This window comes from Suricata suricatta, chromosome 8 (assembly GCF_006229205.1).
Source record: "Suricata suricatta isolate VVHF042 chromosome 8, meerkat_22Aug2017_6uvM2_HiC, whole genome shotgun sequence".
NCBI lineage: Eukaryota > Metazoa > Chordata > Mammalia > Carnivora > Herpestidae > Suricata > Suricata suricatta.
The window spans coordinates 118772716-118788428 of NC_043707.1; the positions used below are offsets into that span (position 1 = coordinate 118772716).

The 15713-nt window shown below is 55.3% G+C and overlaps 1 protein-coding gene and 1 long non-coding RNA gene across 2 annotated transcripts; one reads left to right on the forward strand and one right to left on the reverse strand.

Moving 5' to 3' along the window:
* Nucleotides 1-3811: 3811 nt before the first annotated feature.
* On the reverse strand, nt 3812-8623 carry LOC115298313. Its single transcript, XR_003911704.1, has 3 exons — nt 8006-8623; nt 5025-5219; nt 3812-4391 (listed from the first exon to the last, which is right to left on the reverse strand). It is a non-coding gene; the product is annotated as an uncharacterized LOC115298313 (long non-coding RNA).
* FABP3 (fatty acid binding protein 3) lies at nt 8470-15667 on the forward strand. The gene is made up of 4 exons (XM_029946947.1): nt 8470-8622; nt 11921-12093; nt 13917-14018; nt 15380-15667. Exons 1-4 carry the CDS (start codon nt 8550-8552, stop codon nt 15431-15433), a joined length of 402 nt encoding a protein of 133 aa, XP_029802807.1. The 5' UTR covers nt 8470-8549; the 3' UTR covers nt 15434-15667.
* Nucleotides 15668-15713: the final 46 nt, after the last annotated feature.

Sequence of the window (15713 nt, forward strand, 5' to 3'; positions counted from 1 at the left end):
GCTGCCGTAGCCTCCTAACTGACCGTTGTCCAGTCCAGCCTCCACACAACAGCCAGAGAACTCTTACTATGATCTGAATCAGATCATGATGCTCTCCCACCTGAGCCCTCCATGGCTCCCCATGGCCTTTGAGAAAAAGGCCAGCCTCTTTGATGGTGAGCGAGGCCTTTTCCTTTCCAGACCTAAACAATCTTCCTTATTATTTGCCACTTTTTTTTTATGTTTGTTTATTTATTTTGAGAGAGAGGAAGAGAGAGAGTGCATGTGTTTGTACATGAGCCAGGGAGAGGCAGAGAGGGGGAGAGAGAGAATCCCAAGCACTACCAATACAGACCCTGACTCGGGGCTCGATCTCCAAAACTGTGAGACCATGACCTGAGCCCGACATCAAGAGCCAGATGCCCAACCGACTGAGTCACCCAGGTGCCCCTCATTTGCCACTCTTATCCTCTGCCCTCATCCCAGATCAATCACCAGGAAAATCTCATATTTCCTTGACTTTCCTCTGCCTTCCCAATTTCTCACCCCACACCTGGCAAACTCCTATGCATCCCTTAAGATCCAGTCCAAAGGGTCTCTCCAGTGTGAGGCCTGACTCTCCTGGCAGAGTGAGTGGCTTCCCACTCCTGGCCTTCCATGGCCCGTGTGCAGTCCGCATGTGGAATAATGAAGGTCCTTCTGTGCTGTAGACATGCACCTCCTCCCTCCCTCTATAAGGTGGGAACTAAGTTCGGGCCATCTGTTGGTTGTCAGTACCCAGCACGGGTCCAGGCACCAAGCCAGTAGCCATCAAGTTCAAAAATGTGTGTGTGTGTGTGTGTGTGTGTGGGTGTGGGTGTGTGTGCATGTCCTGAGCTGGCTGGAGGCCCAGGCCAAGGAGACAGGGAGGACATCTAGAAATAGCCATATCCCTGGGTCCAGACCAGGCCTGGTCCCCTGATAAACTGACCTAGAGTGAGGGGGTCAGGGCCCAGGATGGGTAGGTGGAGACCAAGGGGTATGACTCAGGCAGGATGGGGCCCTAAGGCCCTCTGGGGTCCGCTAGCCAAGACAGATGGGCCCTGCCTGACTGCTAGTGGGCAGTTCTGGCACTCAGACCTTGGTGACCCTCAGTGACCAGTGAGTATTTCAGGCGAAAGCTGAGCATCACCTGCTTCCTTGGCCCCACGGCTTGTAGGTCAAAGGGGAGCCTGCCAGCCTACCCACGGAGGAGGTGACAGGAGGAGCAGAGTCACTGGAAAAGTTTGTCCTCTCCTGGTTCTGACCCCACCCCACCCTCTTCCCCACTTGGAAGTTCCCTTCCTGAACCACCAGCTGCCGAAGCTTGAAGGATTAAAGAGTCCATCTGGCCCAGCGCCCTGCCATCGCTTTGAGGACGCTGAAAGGAAGAGACTGGCCCAAGGTCACAGAGCAAGGCAGGGCAAAGACTGCCACAGGGAAAGGCAGCGTGGAATAGCGGCAGGCCATACAAGATCTCAAGCCAAGGTCCTGGGTCCAAATCCTGGCTCTCATCTGTAAACTGGGGCTGGGAACAAAAGTACCCACGTCACTGGGTTACTGTCAGACTCACAAAAGCTGCAAGGCTGCTGAAAGCTGCTGAATCCAGTGTCCGCCTCTTCATAAGCGCTGCACGGAGGTCAGAGGTCATTTTCCGAACCCGCTTCACAGCTCGGGAAGGTTCTCTGCCCCCGTGATCTCATGTGCTCCCTTCTTCAACTCTGAAAGGTAGACATTACTATTCCCGTCGCGCAGAAAGGGAAACAGCCACAGAGAGATCGACTGGCCAAGCTCACACTGCTGGTATCACGTCTCCCAACTGCCCAGCCAGTGGTCTTTCCATCTCTTCCTCCTGGCCCCTGACAGCTCATATGGTGACTCATCAAATGGAAAGAGTGACCGTGCATAAGCCAGTCCCCAGCTCCTGATGCCACCCTGGGCTGTTCTAACCCCTGCCCTGAACAGATGCTCATGTGACCTCACCCTCCCAACCTTGGTCCCATCCTTCTAATCTCTCCATACCTCCCACCTCTAGGAGGGCAGCTCTTTTACCCATGTCCACCCAGTTCAAGTCCAAGTAGAAGGCTCCTTGAGCTTCCTATCTAGTGTTTTTGTTTACTACAGAGCCCAGAGATGCTGCCCTCCCCCCTTCCCCCCACCGGGCTCTGCCAACCCCAGCCAACTCCAAGATCCCGGGTCCCAGACTCCCGAGTTCAAGATACTTTCTCTGCCAGACCCCTGCCGGGGCCTGCCAACCAGCTGTCCTCACCTAAGGACACACAGGGGTCACCTGTCCACACCAGCAAGGCTCTTCAGGTCTCCTGGAGCTGCCTGAACCTTTCCAGAATAGTGAGCGAGCTTGTTCCTGAATGAAGTGTGCTCTAGGAAGTGACCATTGAACCGTCTGTTTGCTGCCAGGTCACATGGGACAAGAATCCACCCCAGACCTCAAGGTGGTGTGAAGTGCTGTTTTATAGGCATTCGATTTCTCTGTCTTAGCGTACTTTACTCAATCTGCTATTTGTAGTTTTATAGGCATTCAGTTTCCCTTTCTTATTATGCTTTGCTTAATCTAATATCATTTGTAGTTTTGCAGAGGCAAATTTTTCACTGGAGAGGGGAGCAGTGTGGGGAAGGAGCCGGGGGCAGTCCCAAGTCTGGGATCTGGTTGGATTACCTCCTAGGACTGGAGCTGTCCCCAAAGAGAGCTGCTGCAGGGGTGTCTGGTTGGCTCAGTCAGTAGAGCAGCAAGTCTCGATCTTGGGGTCATGAGTTCAAGCCCCATATTGGAGATAGAGCCTACTTACAAAAGAATAATAACAATACATTAAAAAAATAATAAAGAGCTACAGTTGAGATTCTAGCTACACCTGTGTGCTCAGAAGGGCCGTTCTCACCTGGGAGTCTTTGGAGCCCCACCACCCGCAGGAAATGGCCCTCGGGGATGCAGTGAAGAGGAAGATACAAGACTTTGGCAGGAGAAAAATTGAAAGTAATAGGAAAGGGGTGGGGGGGGAGTGGGAGCAGAATTTCCAAACAGAGAACACTTCTCTTTGCTCTAGAGAGACTGTCCACGTCACAGATCCGTGCCAGGCCCTCTGTGGACGTGGCAGGGTCCCCCTGTAGGGCGTAATAGTGTAATAGGAAAGTCTGACTCTGAGTTGAGTCCACCACATAAAAGCATGGTCAGTGCTTTGCTGGGGAAGAGGGGGCTTCCTGGAGGACGGACAGTCACGCTGAAAAGTGAGCAAGAGTGACTAAGAGAGTAGCAGCTAGGGAGGAAGAGCACTCCTAGGCAAACACAAAAGACAGGTGGCACCCCTTTGAGATACAAGGGCAGGGCAGAGTGGCAGTGGTGTGGAGGGTTTGGAGAGGCAGGTGGGGGCCCAGAGCCTGGGGGCATCCCTGGAAGGAGCCTGAGAAGAGAAACAAGGACCCTTTGTACTGCATTCATGGGCTTATCCTACCTTATCTCCCCAGAGTCCTTAGGAGGCAGGCTGGGTGGGAATTTTGATGTGCTTTTCACAGATAAAGAAATACAGACCCAGAGGGATGGTGACTTGCCCAAGGTCACACAGCTGCTCTGTAAGTAATGGGCAGGATTAGAAGCCAAGTGAGTCTCACTCCAGAGCCCTTAAAGCTAGAGAGGTAGAGAAGTTCACTCACTCACTCACTCACTCATTCATTCATTAAGTACCATACATGCCTTCATTCATTCAATATGTACTCATTTACGCCTATGATCTGCCAGGCACTATTCTTGGAAAAGGATTTCTGTAATCAACTTAACTAATGAAACAGATGGAGCCAGGCGGAAGAGTCTGGGCTTTATTCTGCCAACAGGCAGGGCGGCTGGCTTCCGGGAAAGCCGAGGTGATTGCCCAGCCACCCTGAGCTGCCCCCTCTCCTCTCTGGGCAGAGAGAGTCATTGTTCTCCTTCCAGGGAGCCTGTGCCACAGGCAGCAGTTTCTCAGAAGCAACTGGTGTTGAGGAAATCCCTATCTTTGGCCATCATTTATTCTCTCAGACCCATAGTATCTAGAACTCTTGGGGAACCAGGAAGTGATTTCTTAGTGGCAGAAAGGACACGGCATTCCAGCCACTGCTGGATCCCCCTGCATGGTGAGCTCAGGGAGGATGTGGGCTGTGGCTCTCCCGTTTCCCCTGGGACCCACTGAGCCCACCACAGTGTCTGGGAGCAGGAGATCCTCAGTTAAGACTAGTGAAATGCATGAATTATTTAGAGAGAAAGGGAGAGATGTGGAGACTTGTCTGCAGTCTCTGAAGGCACTGAATGGCCTCAGTGAGGGGACAGATACACCTGGATCCTTTGCTATCGGTTCAATGTCTCCAAGGGCCTTGGCTCATTCACGTGCATCTCTGGGAAAACCGCCCTGGGGAGACACAGAAGGGAGAAAGTAATCAGCACTCATTGAGTACTTGTGTGGATGTTAGGCTTCCGGGTGTTAGGTTTCAGTATGTTATCTCTTTTAATCCTCTTGTCAACCCTGAGAATAGATGGCCTTCCTCCATTTGGGAGGAAAGGAGACTCAGAAGGGGAAGGGACTGGCTCCTAGTCTCTTAACTAGTAAGTTGTAGGTTTGGGATTGAGAACCAGGCTTCTTTCCAAAGATGCCACTTCTGAGTACATCATGCACCAGGGGAAGCTATGGAGGGTGTTGGAGAGAAGGGTTACGAACTTGATTCCATGGCAGAGAGGTGCACCACCATTACCATAAAAAAAAAATCCCAGTTGCCGGTCCTGGAGGTGCAGTGGGGTGGGGTGGAGGCAGTCAAAATCCACAGACTTGGGCTCTGAAGGGGCTACGGGGGATCTCTATGTCCCTGGGTCAGTAGAGGCTCCAACTCAGCCTCTTTGGCCTCCAGCTCCGGCGTTTCTCCCCGTGCCAGTAGCACATCCCCTATTGGAGGTGCCCAGATGGCAGGGAGGATCCAGGGAGCAGCTGAAGATGCTGAGTAGCTCCCTGCTCTTCCCCCCACACCCCAGCCCCGCCCTATGGCCCCACGGATCATCCGGTGCAGCTGGCCCCTCTCATTGGCTCTCTCCTGGTTACTCAGCTCTCCTCTTCTCCATCTTCCCAGCCTGTGGTTGCCGTGGAGACACAGAACAGTGACATCACCACAGGGCCAGGGCTGCGGAGATGCTGCTCTTGGCGGGGACTGGTCCTGCTGCCTGCCAGATGTTGTATCCACAGCTGGACCTGCCAAGGGCAAGAAGGAGGGGCAGGAAAAGGAAAAGGGCTCACACTCCCTCTTCTTGCCCCTTTGTTCCCCAGATGCAGGGAGTATCACAAGGCAGGGAGGATGCAGGTAATCGGTGGGATGAGAAGCTGTAAGTATTTGGAGGGGAGAAGAAAGCCCATGGAAAGCAGAGAGGGCGCACTGAGGAGTCAACTGACTCAGGTCTGGGTGTGGCGGGAGATGGGGGTAGGGCAGCAAGGCTAATGGGTCTGGGCTTTGTTTCCAGACTGATCAGCATAGGCAGGGCCCCAGAGAGGGGATGAAAGAACATTCAGGCAGTGTCCTCTTCAACCCATTCCAAAAATCTCTGCAGCTCCTTCCTCACAATGGCAGCAGGTTCTACTCCTGCTCAGAAATGAGAAGGTTGAGGATTACAGAAGCCAAGCGATCTGCCATGGGGGGGGGGCCCCAGCAGGTGAGGGGCAGGTCCTGAGAATCCCACACTATCCGAGGACAATAGTAAATTTTTTTTTAATTTATTTTTGAGAGACAGAACGAGCAGAGGAGGGTCAGAGAGAGAGGAAGACACAGAATCTGAAACAGGCTCCAGGCTCTGAGCTAGCTGTCAGCACAGAACCCGATGCGGGGCTCGAACCCATGATCCATGAGATCATGACCTGAGCCGAAGCCAGAGGCTTAACTGATTGAGCCACCCAGGCGCCCCTCTGAGGATAATAGTAAAATGATAACAGCAGCGAAAGTGAGCACATTAGTCCAACATGCTCAGCATTTTAAATGCACTATTGCGTTTGCTCCGCAGACATCTCTAGGGGGTAAACACTGTCATTGCTTCCATTTTCAAGATGAAACTGAGATCCACAGCCACAGGCTGGTACCCACGGGTCAGGACTGGCACACAGATCCACCTGTCCGAAGCTTTAGCCCAGCCCCAGCTCTCCACGGCCACATCGGAAGGACCATGTAGGAAGACAGCTCTGGCTCCTGGGTCTCTAGTCACTCAGTCCTTCAGAGAGGAGGTCCAGTGTCTAAAGGTTGTGACCTTGACTTAGAAACCATCCCACTCTCCTCCCCACCCTCCCCTGCACCTGCTCCGGCAATGAGGTCAGCAGGGCTCCGTGCCCAGCCCTAAGGCCTTTTGGCAAGTGGACGCATTGGAAAGGACCAAGAGCTTGGGCAAGCGAGGGCTCTTCCTCCGTGGCTTCTTCCCAGAAATTTGGAGGTAGGGACAGATGCTGTCTACCTCCACATGGAGAAACAGAAGCTCAGGAAGTGGGGGGTCAGCCACACGGCACACAAGTGCAGAGTTGCTGGGACCCCAGGGTCAGTGGGCCTGCTGCTCCAGCAAGTCCCCTGGGTAGACCCCTGCCAGCTGAAGTTCCGCAGGGCCCCACTCACTCAGGGGGGGCTTCCGATCCGCCCCGCCCTCCCTTACCCCTCACTTCCTCTGGGAAGTCTCCCCCAAACCCCTAGGTCAGGACAGGTCTCCCACAGAGCCACCACACTAGTTTTGCATCTGCCTGTGCAAAGGTGAGCTATTCCAGTGAGCGTGTGCCTTATTCACGGTGGTCTCCCAAGAGCCCAGCCCAAGGCCTGGCGGAAAGTAGGTGCTTTAATAACTGCGGGATTCAGAAATGAACGGACCCCTCCAAGCTTTGGTTTGCTCATCTGTACAACGGGTAATGATAAAACCTACTTTGTGGACTTTGTTCTGAAAGTTCAGTGAGAATATGTGCTTGAAGCCCTCGGCCTGCAGAAAACCCACATCAATACAAGGTGGATTGTACTATCAAAAGTGCTTAGTAGGGGCTCCTGGGCGGCTCAGTCAGTTGAACGTCTGGCTTCAGCTCAGGACGTGATCTCATGGTTAGTGGGTTTGAGCCCTGCATCAGACTTTGTGCTGACTGCTAGCTCAGAGTCTGGAGCCTGCTTCTGATTCTTTCTCTCTACCCCTCCCCTCTTCATGCTCTGTCTCTCTCTGTCTCTCAAAAATAAAGGGAAAAATAATTTTTTTAAATAAAAGTGCTTCATAGGGGCGCTTGGGTGGCTCAGTCGGTTAAGCATCCAGTTTCACCTCAGGGCATGATTTCGCGGTTTGTGGGTTCGAGCCCCGCATCAGGTTCTGTGCTGAAACTAGCTGAGAGCCTGGAGCCTGTCTTCGGAAACTGTGTCTTCCTCTCTCTCTGACCCTCCCCTGCTCACGCTGTCTCTCTCTCTCAAAAATAAATAAAACATTAAAAAAAACCTTTTTAAAAGTGCTTCGTAAAGTGTCCACGCCCGCAGGCTCTTTAAAGGAGGGTGAAGGACAGTCTGTGAAAGGGGTCAGAGAAGGGCTCCCCGCAGGGTCGGGGCTCCAGCAGTCAGGAGGTGGGGAGCTGCCCCTTGGGCCTGTCAGAGCTGGCTGGGGGGACAACTTGGGAACGAGGTGGGGGGGGAGTGACCTGATCAAATGCTCCGAGCACCCCCTGCCCGCTACAGGGCAGAGGAGCGAGAAGGAGCATGGGGCGCAGCCCTGCAAGGCGGAAAGGCCCGCGGAGGGCACATTCCACGCGGAGGGGCGAGCACGTGCGCGGCGGGTGGGGTCACGCTTTCGCCAGGAGCGGGCGGAGGGCACAGGGGCAGCTAGGCCACCCCCGGTGCCCGCCGTCCATTCCCGCCACCTGCGCAGAGCTGCAGGAGAGCGCGGCTTCCGGGGCCAGCTCACACCGGGCCGGCCGGCCGCCTCGGTTAGCCCCCGCCTTATTTCCTGCGACCTTGTCAGTTCCCCTCTGAGCCCTGGGCTCCTCACCTGCAAAGCGGGGGCCAAGCCGCCTGCGCCGCGAAGGGTCAGCCGGAGCTTTCCCGGCCTGGGCATCAGCCCAAGGGCGAGTTTCCTGTCTCCTCTAGTCTCTCCTCCCTGCTCTAACCCCAACTCCGAGAGTCACTGGGGGGACGAAGCTGTCCGAGGCGCGCGCCCCACCTCGCGGGCACCGCGCCCTCAGCGGCTTCCGTCTCAGACTGCGACCAGCGCCTTGAGGCCAGGGAAGGGAGCGGTCCCGCCAGCGTGGGGCCGGGACTCAGAGACCGGGGCCCCTCGCGCTGCCGCGGGAGAGGCGGGCGCCACCAGCTGCCCCCTCCCCCGGCCGGCCGCGCCGTGGGGGATGGGCAGCCTGCTCCTGGCTGCGGAGCGCTAGCCTGAGGCTTCCTATTTCGGGAGCTGGGGGTGTGGGCCACGCCTCACCACGTGATGCAAGGGCTATTTAAAGCGGCAGCGCGGGCCGGGAACCGCGGGTCCCGGAGTCCTGGCACGCCTGTTCTGCGTTCTCAGAGCCCTCGCCTAGCCCATCCTCACCATGGTGGACGCTTTCGTGGGCACCTGGAAGCTGGTGGACAGCAAGAATTTCGATGACTACATGAAGTCGATTGGTGAGTGCGACTCGGGATGCTGGGCCTGGCCGCGTGCGCAGCCCCGCGCAGCGTTCTGGCTCTGGCTAGGACTCCGCAAGCCTGCTGCGTCCCTCCTGGTCAAGAGTGGGGAGTAAGGGAACACGGAGAGGATGGCAGGCTGGGCGAGGGCATGCGAGGCCTGGTGGAAGGGGGCTTTAATGGTCTGAACCTGGCTAGAGGGATTCCCAGGTAGGGAGGACCAAAGAGGTGGGTCTGCAGGTCGATGTTGGGGGCGGGGAGGCGCTTTCGAGGAAGAGGGGTGTATATATAGGATCTGGAGCTAGGAAGTGGGTTTGCATAAAAAGAGAGCATTGATCCTAGAAGGTGGGAGAGGCTAGCTGGAGGACGGGGGAAAAAAAAACCCTACGAGCATGGGTGTTTTAGGGATTGGAAAGTGTGAATACGGAAAGGGAACGGGGCCGATGGGGCGTGTACTATGGTGTAAAGAAGCGGGAACCCCCAAAGAGGAAGGAGGTGGAAGAGGGAACCGCGGGTGAATGGCATATGAGGAGGCCGCGGACAGTTAGCAACAATCCCTGCCCCTCCATGTTGAGCTAGGGAAAGGATGGTTGCTGGAGGATGCCCTCTCTCACCATCCCATCTCTGATCTTGTCCTGCAGTGGGGTGTAACCAGGCTTTACTCAGGGTCTGTGAGCCTAGTGGTAGGGCGGGGCGAGAGCACCCACTCCTGGCTGGCTCAGCCACTTGCTGGGGAGGGGTCTGGTGGAGACAACCAGTGGACCTCTGGAGTGCAGCCAGGGTCCTGGAACAAAGCCCAGATCTGTTAAAGGTAGGGAGGGTCTTTAGTCTCTGAAGGCGTGGTGGTGTTGGCTGGGGAAGAATAAGGACTCAGACTTTTCAGGTTACAGGGGAGGTGCTTGGAGATCCCCATGCCTTGCCTAGTTTGACATATGGGGAGACTGAGACCCAGAGAGACTGGAAACTGGTCAGATCAATCCCATGGCAGAGCTGATAAGAAAACCTAGATTTCTAGATGTGCAATCCAGAGTATTTTCCACTATGGACCCAGGGGTGGGGGTGGGAGTGGGAGGACTGGCTTAGCTAAGCCTCAGCCCTTCCCCTCCTTGCATGGGCTTAGATAGAGGTCATGATACCCTTTCTCTTAAATAACCAGGTAGGAGATTATCTTAGGCCCCCAGGCGGGGACAGGGAAACCAGCACATAGTTCATAGTTGAGCTACATTCCATGCCTTCCTACTAGAGAAAGGGGGCTGAATTCTGGCAGATACTCAAATAAGGGGTGAGGGACCCACCTCTGACCTCTCTTCCTAACCCTTTCCTGAAATAGGGACCCCAGGTGTTGGCTCTTGAGGCCAAAGCTCTCAATGTCCCACCACCGTATGCTGGGTACCATGCCCATGGACTCCAGGACAGCGGCCACACTTGGAGCAAGTGGGCCCTGGGCAGCTGCTGGGAAGGCAGGATGCCCAGAGTTAGCCCCTCCCAAGCCTCCCGTAGCAGACATTCCAACCCAAAACCTGTGGCCCTGAAGTATGCCTCACCACCCTCATTCCCTTCTCTTGCCCCCAGATAAGGGGGCAGATTTGGGCTATGGGGCTGAGAATCCATCCAGCCTTTCTCCAGTACAGTTGGAAAGGATGAGAGGCCTTTGAAGGAGAAAAGTCCGTCCTCAGCTTGAACAGTAAATTAGCTTCTGCTTCATTTCTAAGTAGAATCCAGCACTTTCTGAGCCTCCAAAATTGTCAGCCCCATTTTTGGTCTCAGTTTCTCTTGGCTCAGTCCCTCACTCACCCCACAGTGGTTCCTTCCTCAAACACACCACACCTCTGGGTAGGTCCTAAGCAAACAGAGCTCCTTGCGTGGTGACAAGGCCCTGTGTCCTGATGGGGGGTGGGATCGGCCTCACTCTGGTAGCGGGCCTAAGGCCGGGGCCCTCACTGGCCAGGCAGGGCAGAATCTGCCGTCGCCCCTCTCGTGTTCGACCCAGGGTTCTTAGGACACTTGGGCAGACAGACCCCGCCCAGTTAGTACCCGTGATCACAGGCACACCTGGTGGCTGTGCAGGGAGAATGGCCCAGGGAGGGGCAGTGTACAAGTTCTGGAGCTGAGATTGGGATCTAGGTCAATCACTCACTCTTTGACTTGTGCACAAGTCACTTCTCTCCAAGCCTCATTTGTAAACTGGGGATAATAAAAGCTGCTCAGGGCTGTTAGGAGCCTTAAGTGAAACCACCCATGTCGGTGGCTGATGCCTCTAGCTTCCAGCAGGGGCGGTGTAGCCTGGCATGCCACCTCCCAACCCTGGGCTAGTCCCGGAGGGCAGCTAGCTCACCAGAGCTGCTGGGGGCAGAAGGGCAGGCAGTCATGAGGACGAGGTTGGAGGCAAAAGGACAGATCTCAGGGAAGCCATATCCGAAGGGCATAAGGCTTGGTCCAAGAGCTCTGTGTGTCACACTCTTGCAGGACACTCCGGGCGTTGCTTCACACCCAAGGAAGCTGGGCTTGGGTCGGCAGGGAGTTCCCATAGGGTCTCAGACAAGGAGCCCAGAGCCCTGGCCTCGAGTCCTGACTGCACTAGCCCTTCCTAAATCTGTACACTGACACACACCCTCCCTTCTGCCTACCTTCTGGGGTATGGATAAGAGGCTTTGAAACTATCTTGCCAATACAGAAATTAAAATTCTTTTTCAAGACAAAAAGAAAGGTAGAAAATACCTTAGTGCTATACATAGGGGACAAGTACACCAGTGGATTTCAGGGCGAGCATTTCCAAGGTGGGAAATTCTCGTCCCTCAGGCTTTAGAAGGCATTGTCTACATTTCTCTTCTTTCCTTGGCCTGTGGCTCGAAAGCTGCTCAGGCTCCCTGGAAGGGAGCGCTTGCTTGCTTCAGCCTTGGGAGGCAGAGTAAGCGAGGTCTTTGGTGGACCAGTTCTGGGTTTGAATTCCGGATCTGTGACCTTGGGCTTCAGCCCTCCGCTTTTGCATCTGTAAAGGGGAGCTCACAGCATCGAGCCTTCAGGAGAATGGAAGGGCTGAGGGCAGTAACACACATACAGCCCCCACCACACAGAGGCCTGCCTGTCCGTTACACTTCTCTTCTGTCCACTGAAATCAAGTGTCTCTTCACTGCACAGAGAGAATGGGAAAACTGAATTTACAAATGGCCAGTCTCTGAAAGCTCTTGTGATTCCTCTGCTCTCTGTCCAATGTCCAGGCCCGAGAGTTGTTCGCGGAGGTCCCTGTGCCCTGCCTTTCCGCCTCACTCATGTGCTCGTACCTTCCCCTTGTTCTCAGGTGTGGGTTTTGCTACCAGGCAGGTGGCCAACATGACCAAGCCTACCACGATCATCGAAAAAAATGGGGACAAGATCACTGTAAAAACACAGAGCACCTTCAAGAACACGGAAATCAGCTTCGAGCTAGGGGTCGAGTTCGATGAAACAACAGCTGATGACAGGAAGGTCAAGGTGAGCCATGGAAGGGGGTCTGCACCCCGAGGGGCAGGTGACTGTGGGGGACTGAAATGAACAAGGTACATAAAGCCTGTGCAGTGCTGGGATGTCCCAGGTGCTAGCAGCACCCTAGTCCTGTCTTCCTCCCTGCCTCGTCTTGGGGAGCACCCACCTTGGGAGTGGGCAGCACACAGCCAGAATGTTCTTCTGACCTCAATGTCGACTCCAGCTCCAGCTCGGTGACATGCACAGCATGCCGTCGTTCTGGATTTCTTATCAATCCATAGACGGGGGGAGTTACGTGGCCATGGCTGTGATCTCCAAGTGCTTTAGGAACACTGCCCAGGGGAATTAGGAGTTCTTCCCTGAGCGAGGTCATTCCGGCCTCCAGCAGCAAAAGAGGCTGCTGGGAGCAAGAGGTTCCTTTTCTCCAGCCTCCACCTCCCAGGCTTGGGCAGTGACCCTGAGGGACTGTTTCCAATGCTGCCAGCCTACAGGCAGGAAAAGCTGTGTTCTGGGTAGGACACCATGTAAGGTGTATTTGCATGTCTTCTCACCAGGCCTTAGCCCTTCTCCTTCCCGGGAGGGAGGGGACCTCTACCTCCAGTCTCAGGGTTTCTCACCTGTGGTGGCTCTGACTTTGCTTCTTGCCTCAGGCCTCCCAGCCCCTGGGCCAGGCATGGCAGAGGGAGAACTAAGGGGCTTTGACCTCTAAAGGGGGTTCCTATAGCAGTATCTCCACCAGACCCTATCAGTCAGCCCCTTAGCGGTTTCGGCTTCCTCACAACTGCCCCCAGAAAAACCAGGACAGGGTCTGGTCTCCTTGTGAAGGAAGCTGGAGCCCCGTCCAGAATCGACAGGAAGCCAGCAGCAGAGCTGGGACAGTGCCCAAAGATGTCATCCTGCCTTGGAGAGAGGTAGCTGTCCTGTCATATCCATCTGCCTCCTTGACTGGCCCACTTTTTTGGGGAACAAGAACCCTAATGAAACAGTAGTGCTCTGGGATGCCTAGGCTAAATAATAATCTGGAGTAGGCAAAAAACAAACAAAAACTTTGGGGTGGGCATGAGTAAGGCGGCAGCAAGGATGCACACCCCCTCCCCATGGGGCCCCTGGCCTCCTCCGACTCTCCTGCTGAACCCTGCTCAGCCAGGGTCCCCTGGTCTGACCTAGAGCCCCCAAATTTCTCAACGAGAGCGACCTGGGAGAGCTGCCAAACAGGAGGCAGCTGATGCAGGCTGGCAGCGCCCAGAAGACCAAGTGGGCACTTGACCAGGGTCTCGAACACTCCAAGGGCACCCAGTCCCAGGACCTGGCAGTTACTGTCTACTGGTCAGCTGAGGGGCCCACATGATGTGGACCAGGAAGAGGTAGGAGTACAAAGCAGGAAGTCTGATTTCCCAGTACCTCCCACCCCAGGGTCTGTTAGACGTTATGTGTGATCCGCACTGGCTGGAGAGTCTCTGGACTCGCCTCACAAGTCTTTCCCAGGGATACAGGATGACTCACGCCCTGTATCTGTGGACATCACAGAGTATGGGATGAGTACCCATTCTGAAGGCTGGTGGCACTTCTCAGAACCAGGCTGTCTGGCTCCACCATGCTGCCGGCTTCTCCCTACCTGCTCAAGCCGCGAAGGCCCCGGGCCCCAGCTGGGCAATCGTGGAGCAGAGGCTGGGGGAGGACCAGGCAGCCTGTAAGGCTAGGCTGGAGGGGGCCTCCTGAGCTCCCTTAGTTTGGGACAGAGGCAGAGTCCTCTATGGCCCCAGTGCCCAGACACCATCCCACCACTCAGTCCTGCCTCAGATCACAGCTCAGACCTCTCTGCTCTTTCACAGTCCATTGTGACGCTGGATGGAGGCAAACTTGTCCACCTGCAGAAGTGGGACGGGCAGGAGACAACGCTTGTGCGGGAGATAGTTGATGGGAAACTCATCCTGGTAAGATGGACCACTCTGGAGCCTCCCCCAACTGGCTACTACTACTTCCCCTCCAGTCAAGCCTGTTGGAAAGCCAGGGTCTTCCCCTGGGAGCACTGGAGGGTGGAGGCAGGGGTGGGACAGTATTAGGTGGGAACTTTCAGTGTGGTAGCTCTGGACTCATACCGGCCTGGATTCTTCAAATCTCAGCTTCTTCGATGCAGGACTTCAGACAAGTCACCTTCTCCAAGTCCCACTGTAAAATGGGTATTAACACCAACCTGGTGGGCTGCTGGGGCGTCAGGGGACTGTGGTGTGGAGCACACAGCATCACACAGGCGAGGCAGAGGTGCCCTACGGACTTAGTTTCCCCTTCTGCGTTGGCATCCTTCCTCACCAGGGAGAAACAGAAAGCAGGGCCAGACTGGATCCCAAGCCCCTAGGAGAGGCTTCCTTCTCCTCCCTGGGACTGCGCTGCCACGCAGAAAGCCTCTGGGCAGGGACAGGCTGGGGACAGTGAGGCACTGACGGCACAGCCCTTTCCACCTCATTCCAGCCTCACGGCTGCTCAGTGCTTTGCATGCCTGTCCTACTGCAAGGACCTGATAACAGCCTGGGTAGGAAGGGACAGCCAGGCTGGCCCATGGGTCTGGTCAGGGACAAACTTGGGCACTTCACTAGAAGAATGTAGCCGTGACTGAACACCCCCAGATCCGAGGCAGAGATAGCAGCCCCTGTGGTCTCTGCCTCCTAACTCTGTAGGGCCTCTGGTTTCCGCCCCAGCGTCTTCACTGCAAGCCTTCTTGGTCTCTAACGCTTCCCTGCATTCGGTACCACAGGGCCCCGCAGAGTTAAGAATGAGGGTGTAGCTTTGGTGGGATGTGATGTGCAGGACCGGATATGCCGGGCAGTTGGACTGTGGGGAGGCCGTGGGCCTGGCTCTACGAGGCCAGGCTGGGTGGCGGTGGCTCGAGCCTTCGGCCCCTGCACTACTCTAAGTCAGGGAAGGAACGGGGACGTGGTGGCCTAGCACAGTCCCTCCCCAGGAGTCTCTGGACATTTTTATCCACCAATTGTCCACTACATGCCAGGCGCTCCAGAACTGGTGCAAGGGAGAGAAATCACCCTGAGATCTTGACCAATCAGTTGCTCTCTCGTAGCTCATTTCCCCAGCTTTCTGAGGAATTAGCTGCCTAACTAAACTAAAAGCTTGGTGTAAATATTAGAAAAAAAGACATGTAAAGTACCTGGCACACAGTAGGTGGTCAATAAGTGAAGATAATTGGGATGAAGGTAGAGGCTCTCCCCATCAGAATGGAGGGTGCCCCAGCACCTTCGGTGCCCTCAGCCCTGCCCTGATCTGACTCTGTCTCTCCTTGCAGACGCTCACCCATGGCAATGTGGTTTGCACTCGTACTTACGAGAAAGAGGCATGACCTGCCGCTCCTTCACCGACTGCTCCTCTGGCACTCGACTAGCCCTGGACTCAGCACCGTATTGCCTCATTTTTCCCTCTGGCATTTTGTATACATCTGCCTTGGCTGGGGAAATGCTGGTGGGATCAGGTGCCAGCAGCCTAGGTCCATTTCTGGCTCCCACTGTGTATGTTTGTTTTTTCAACTGCATCCAAAGGGTGCTCTAAGGTCAATAAAGCAGAGCCAAGATCACCAGATTGCCTTTTTGCCTTTGGTGCCACGACTCTGGGAGTCTTGGTTT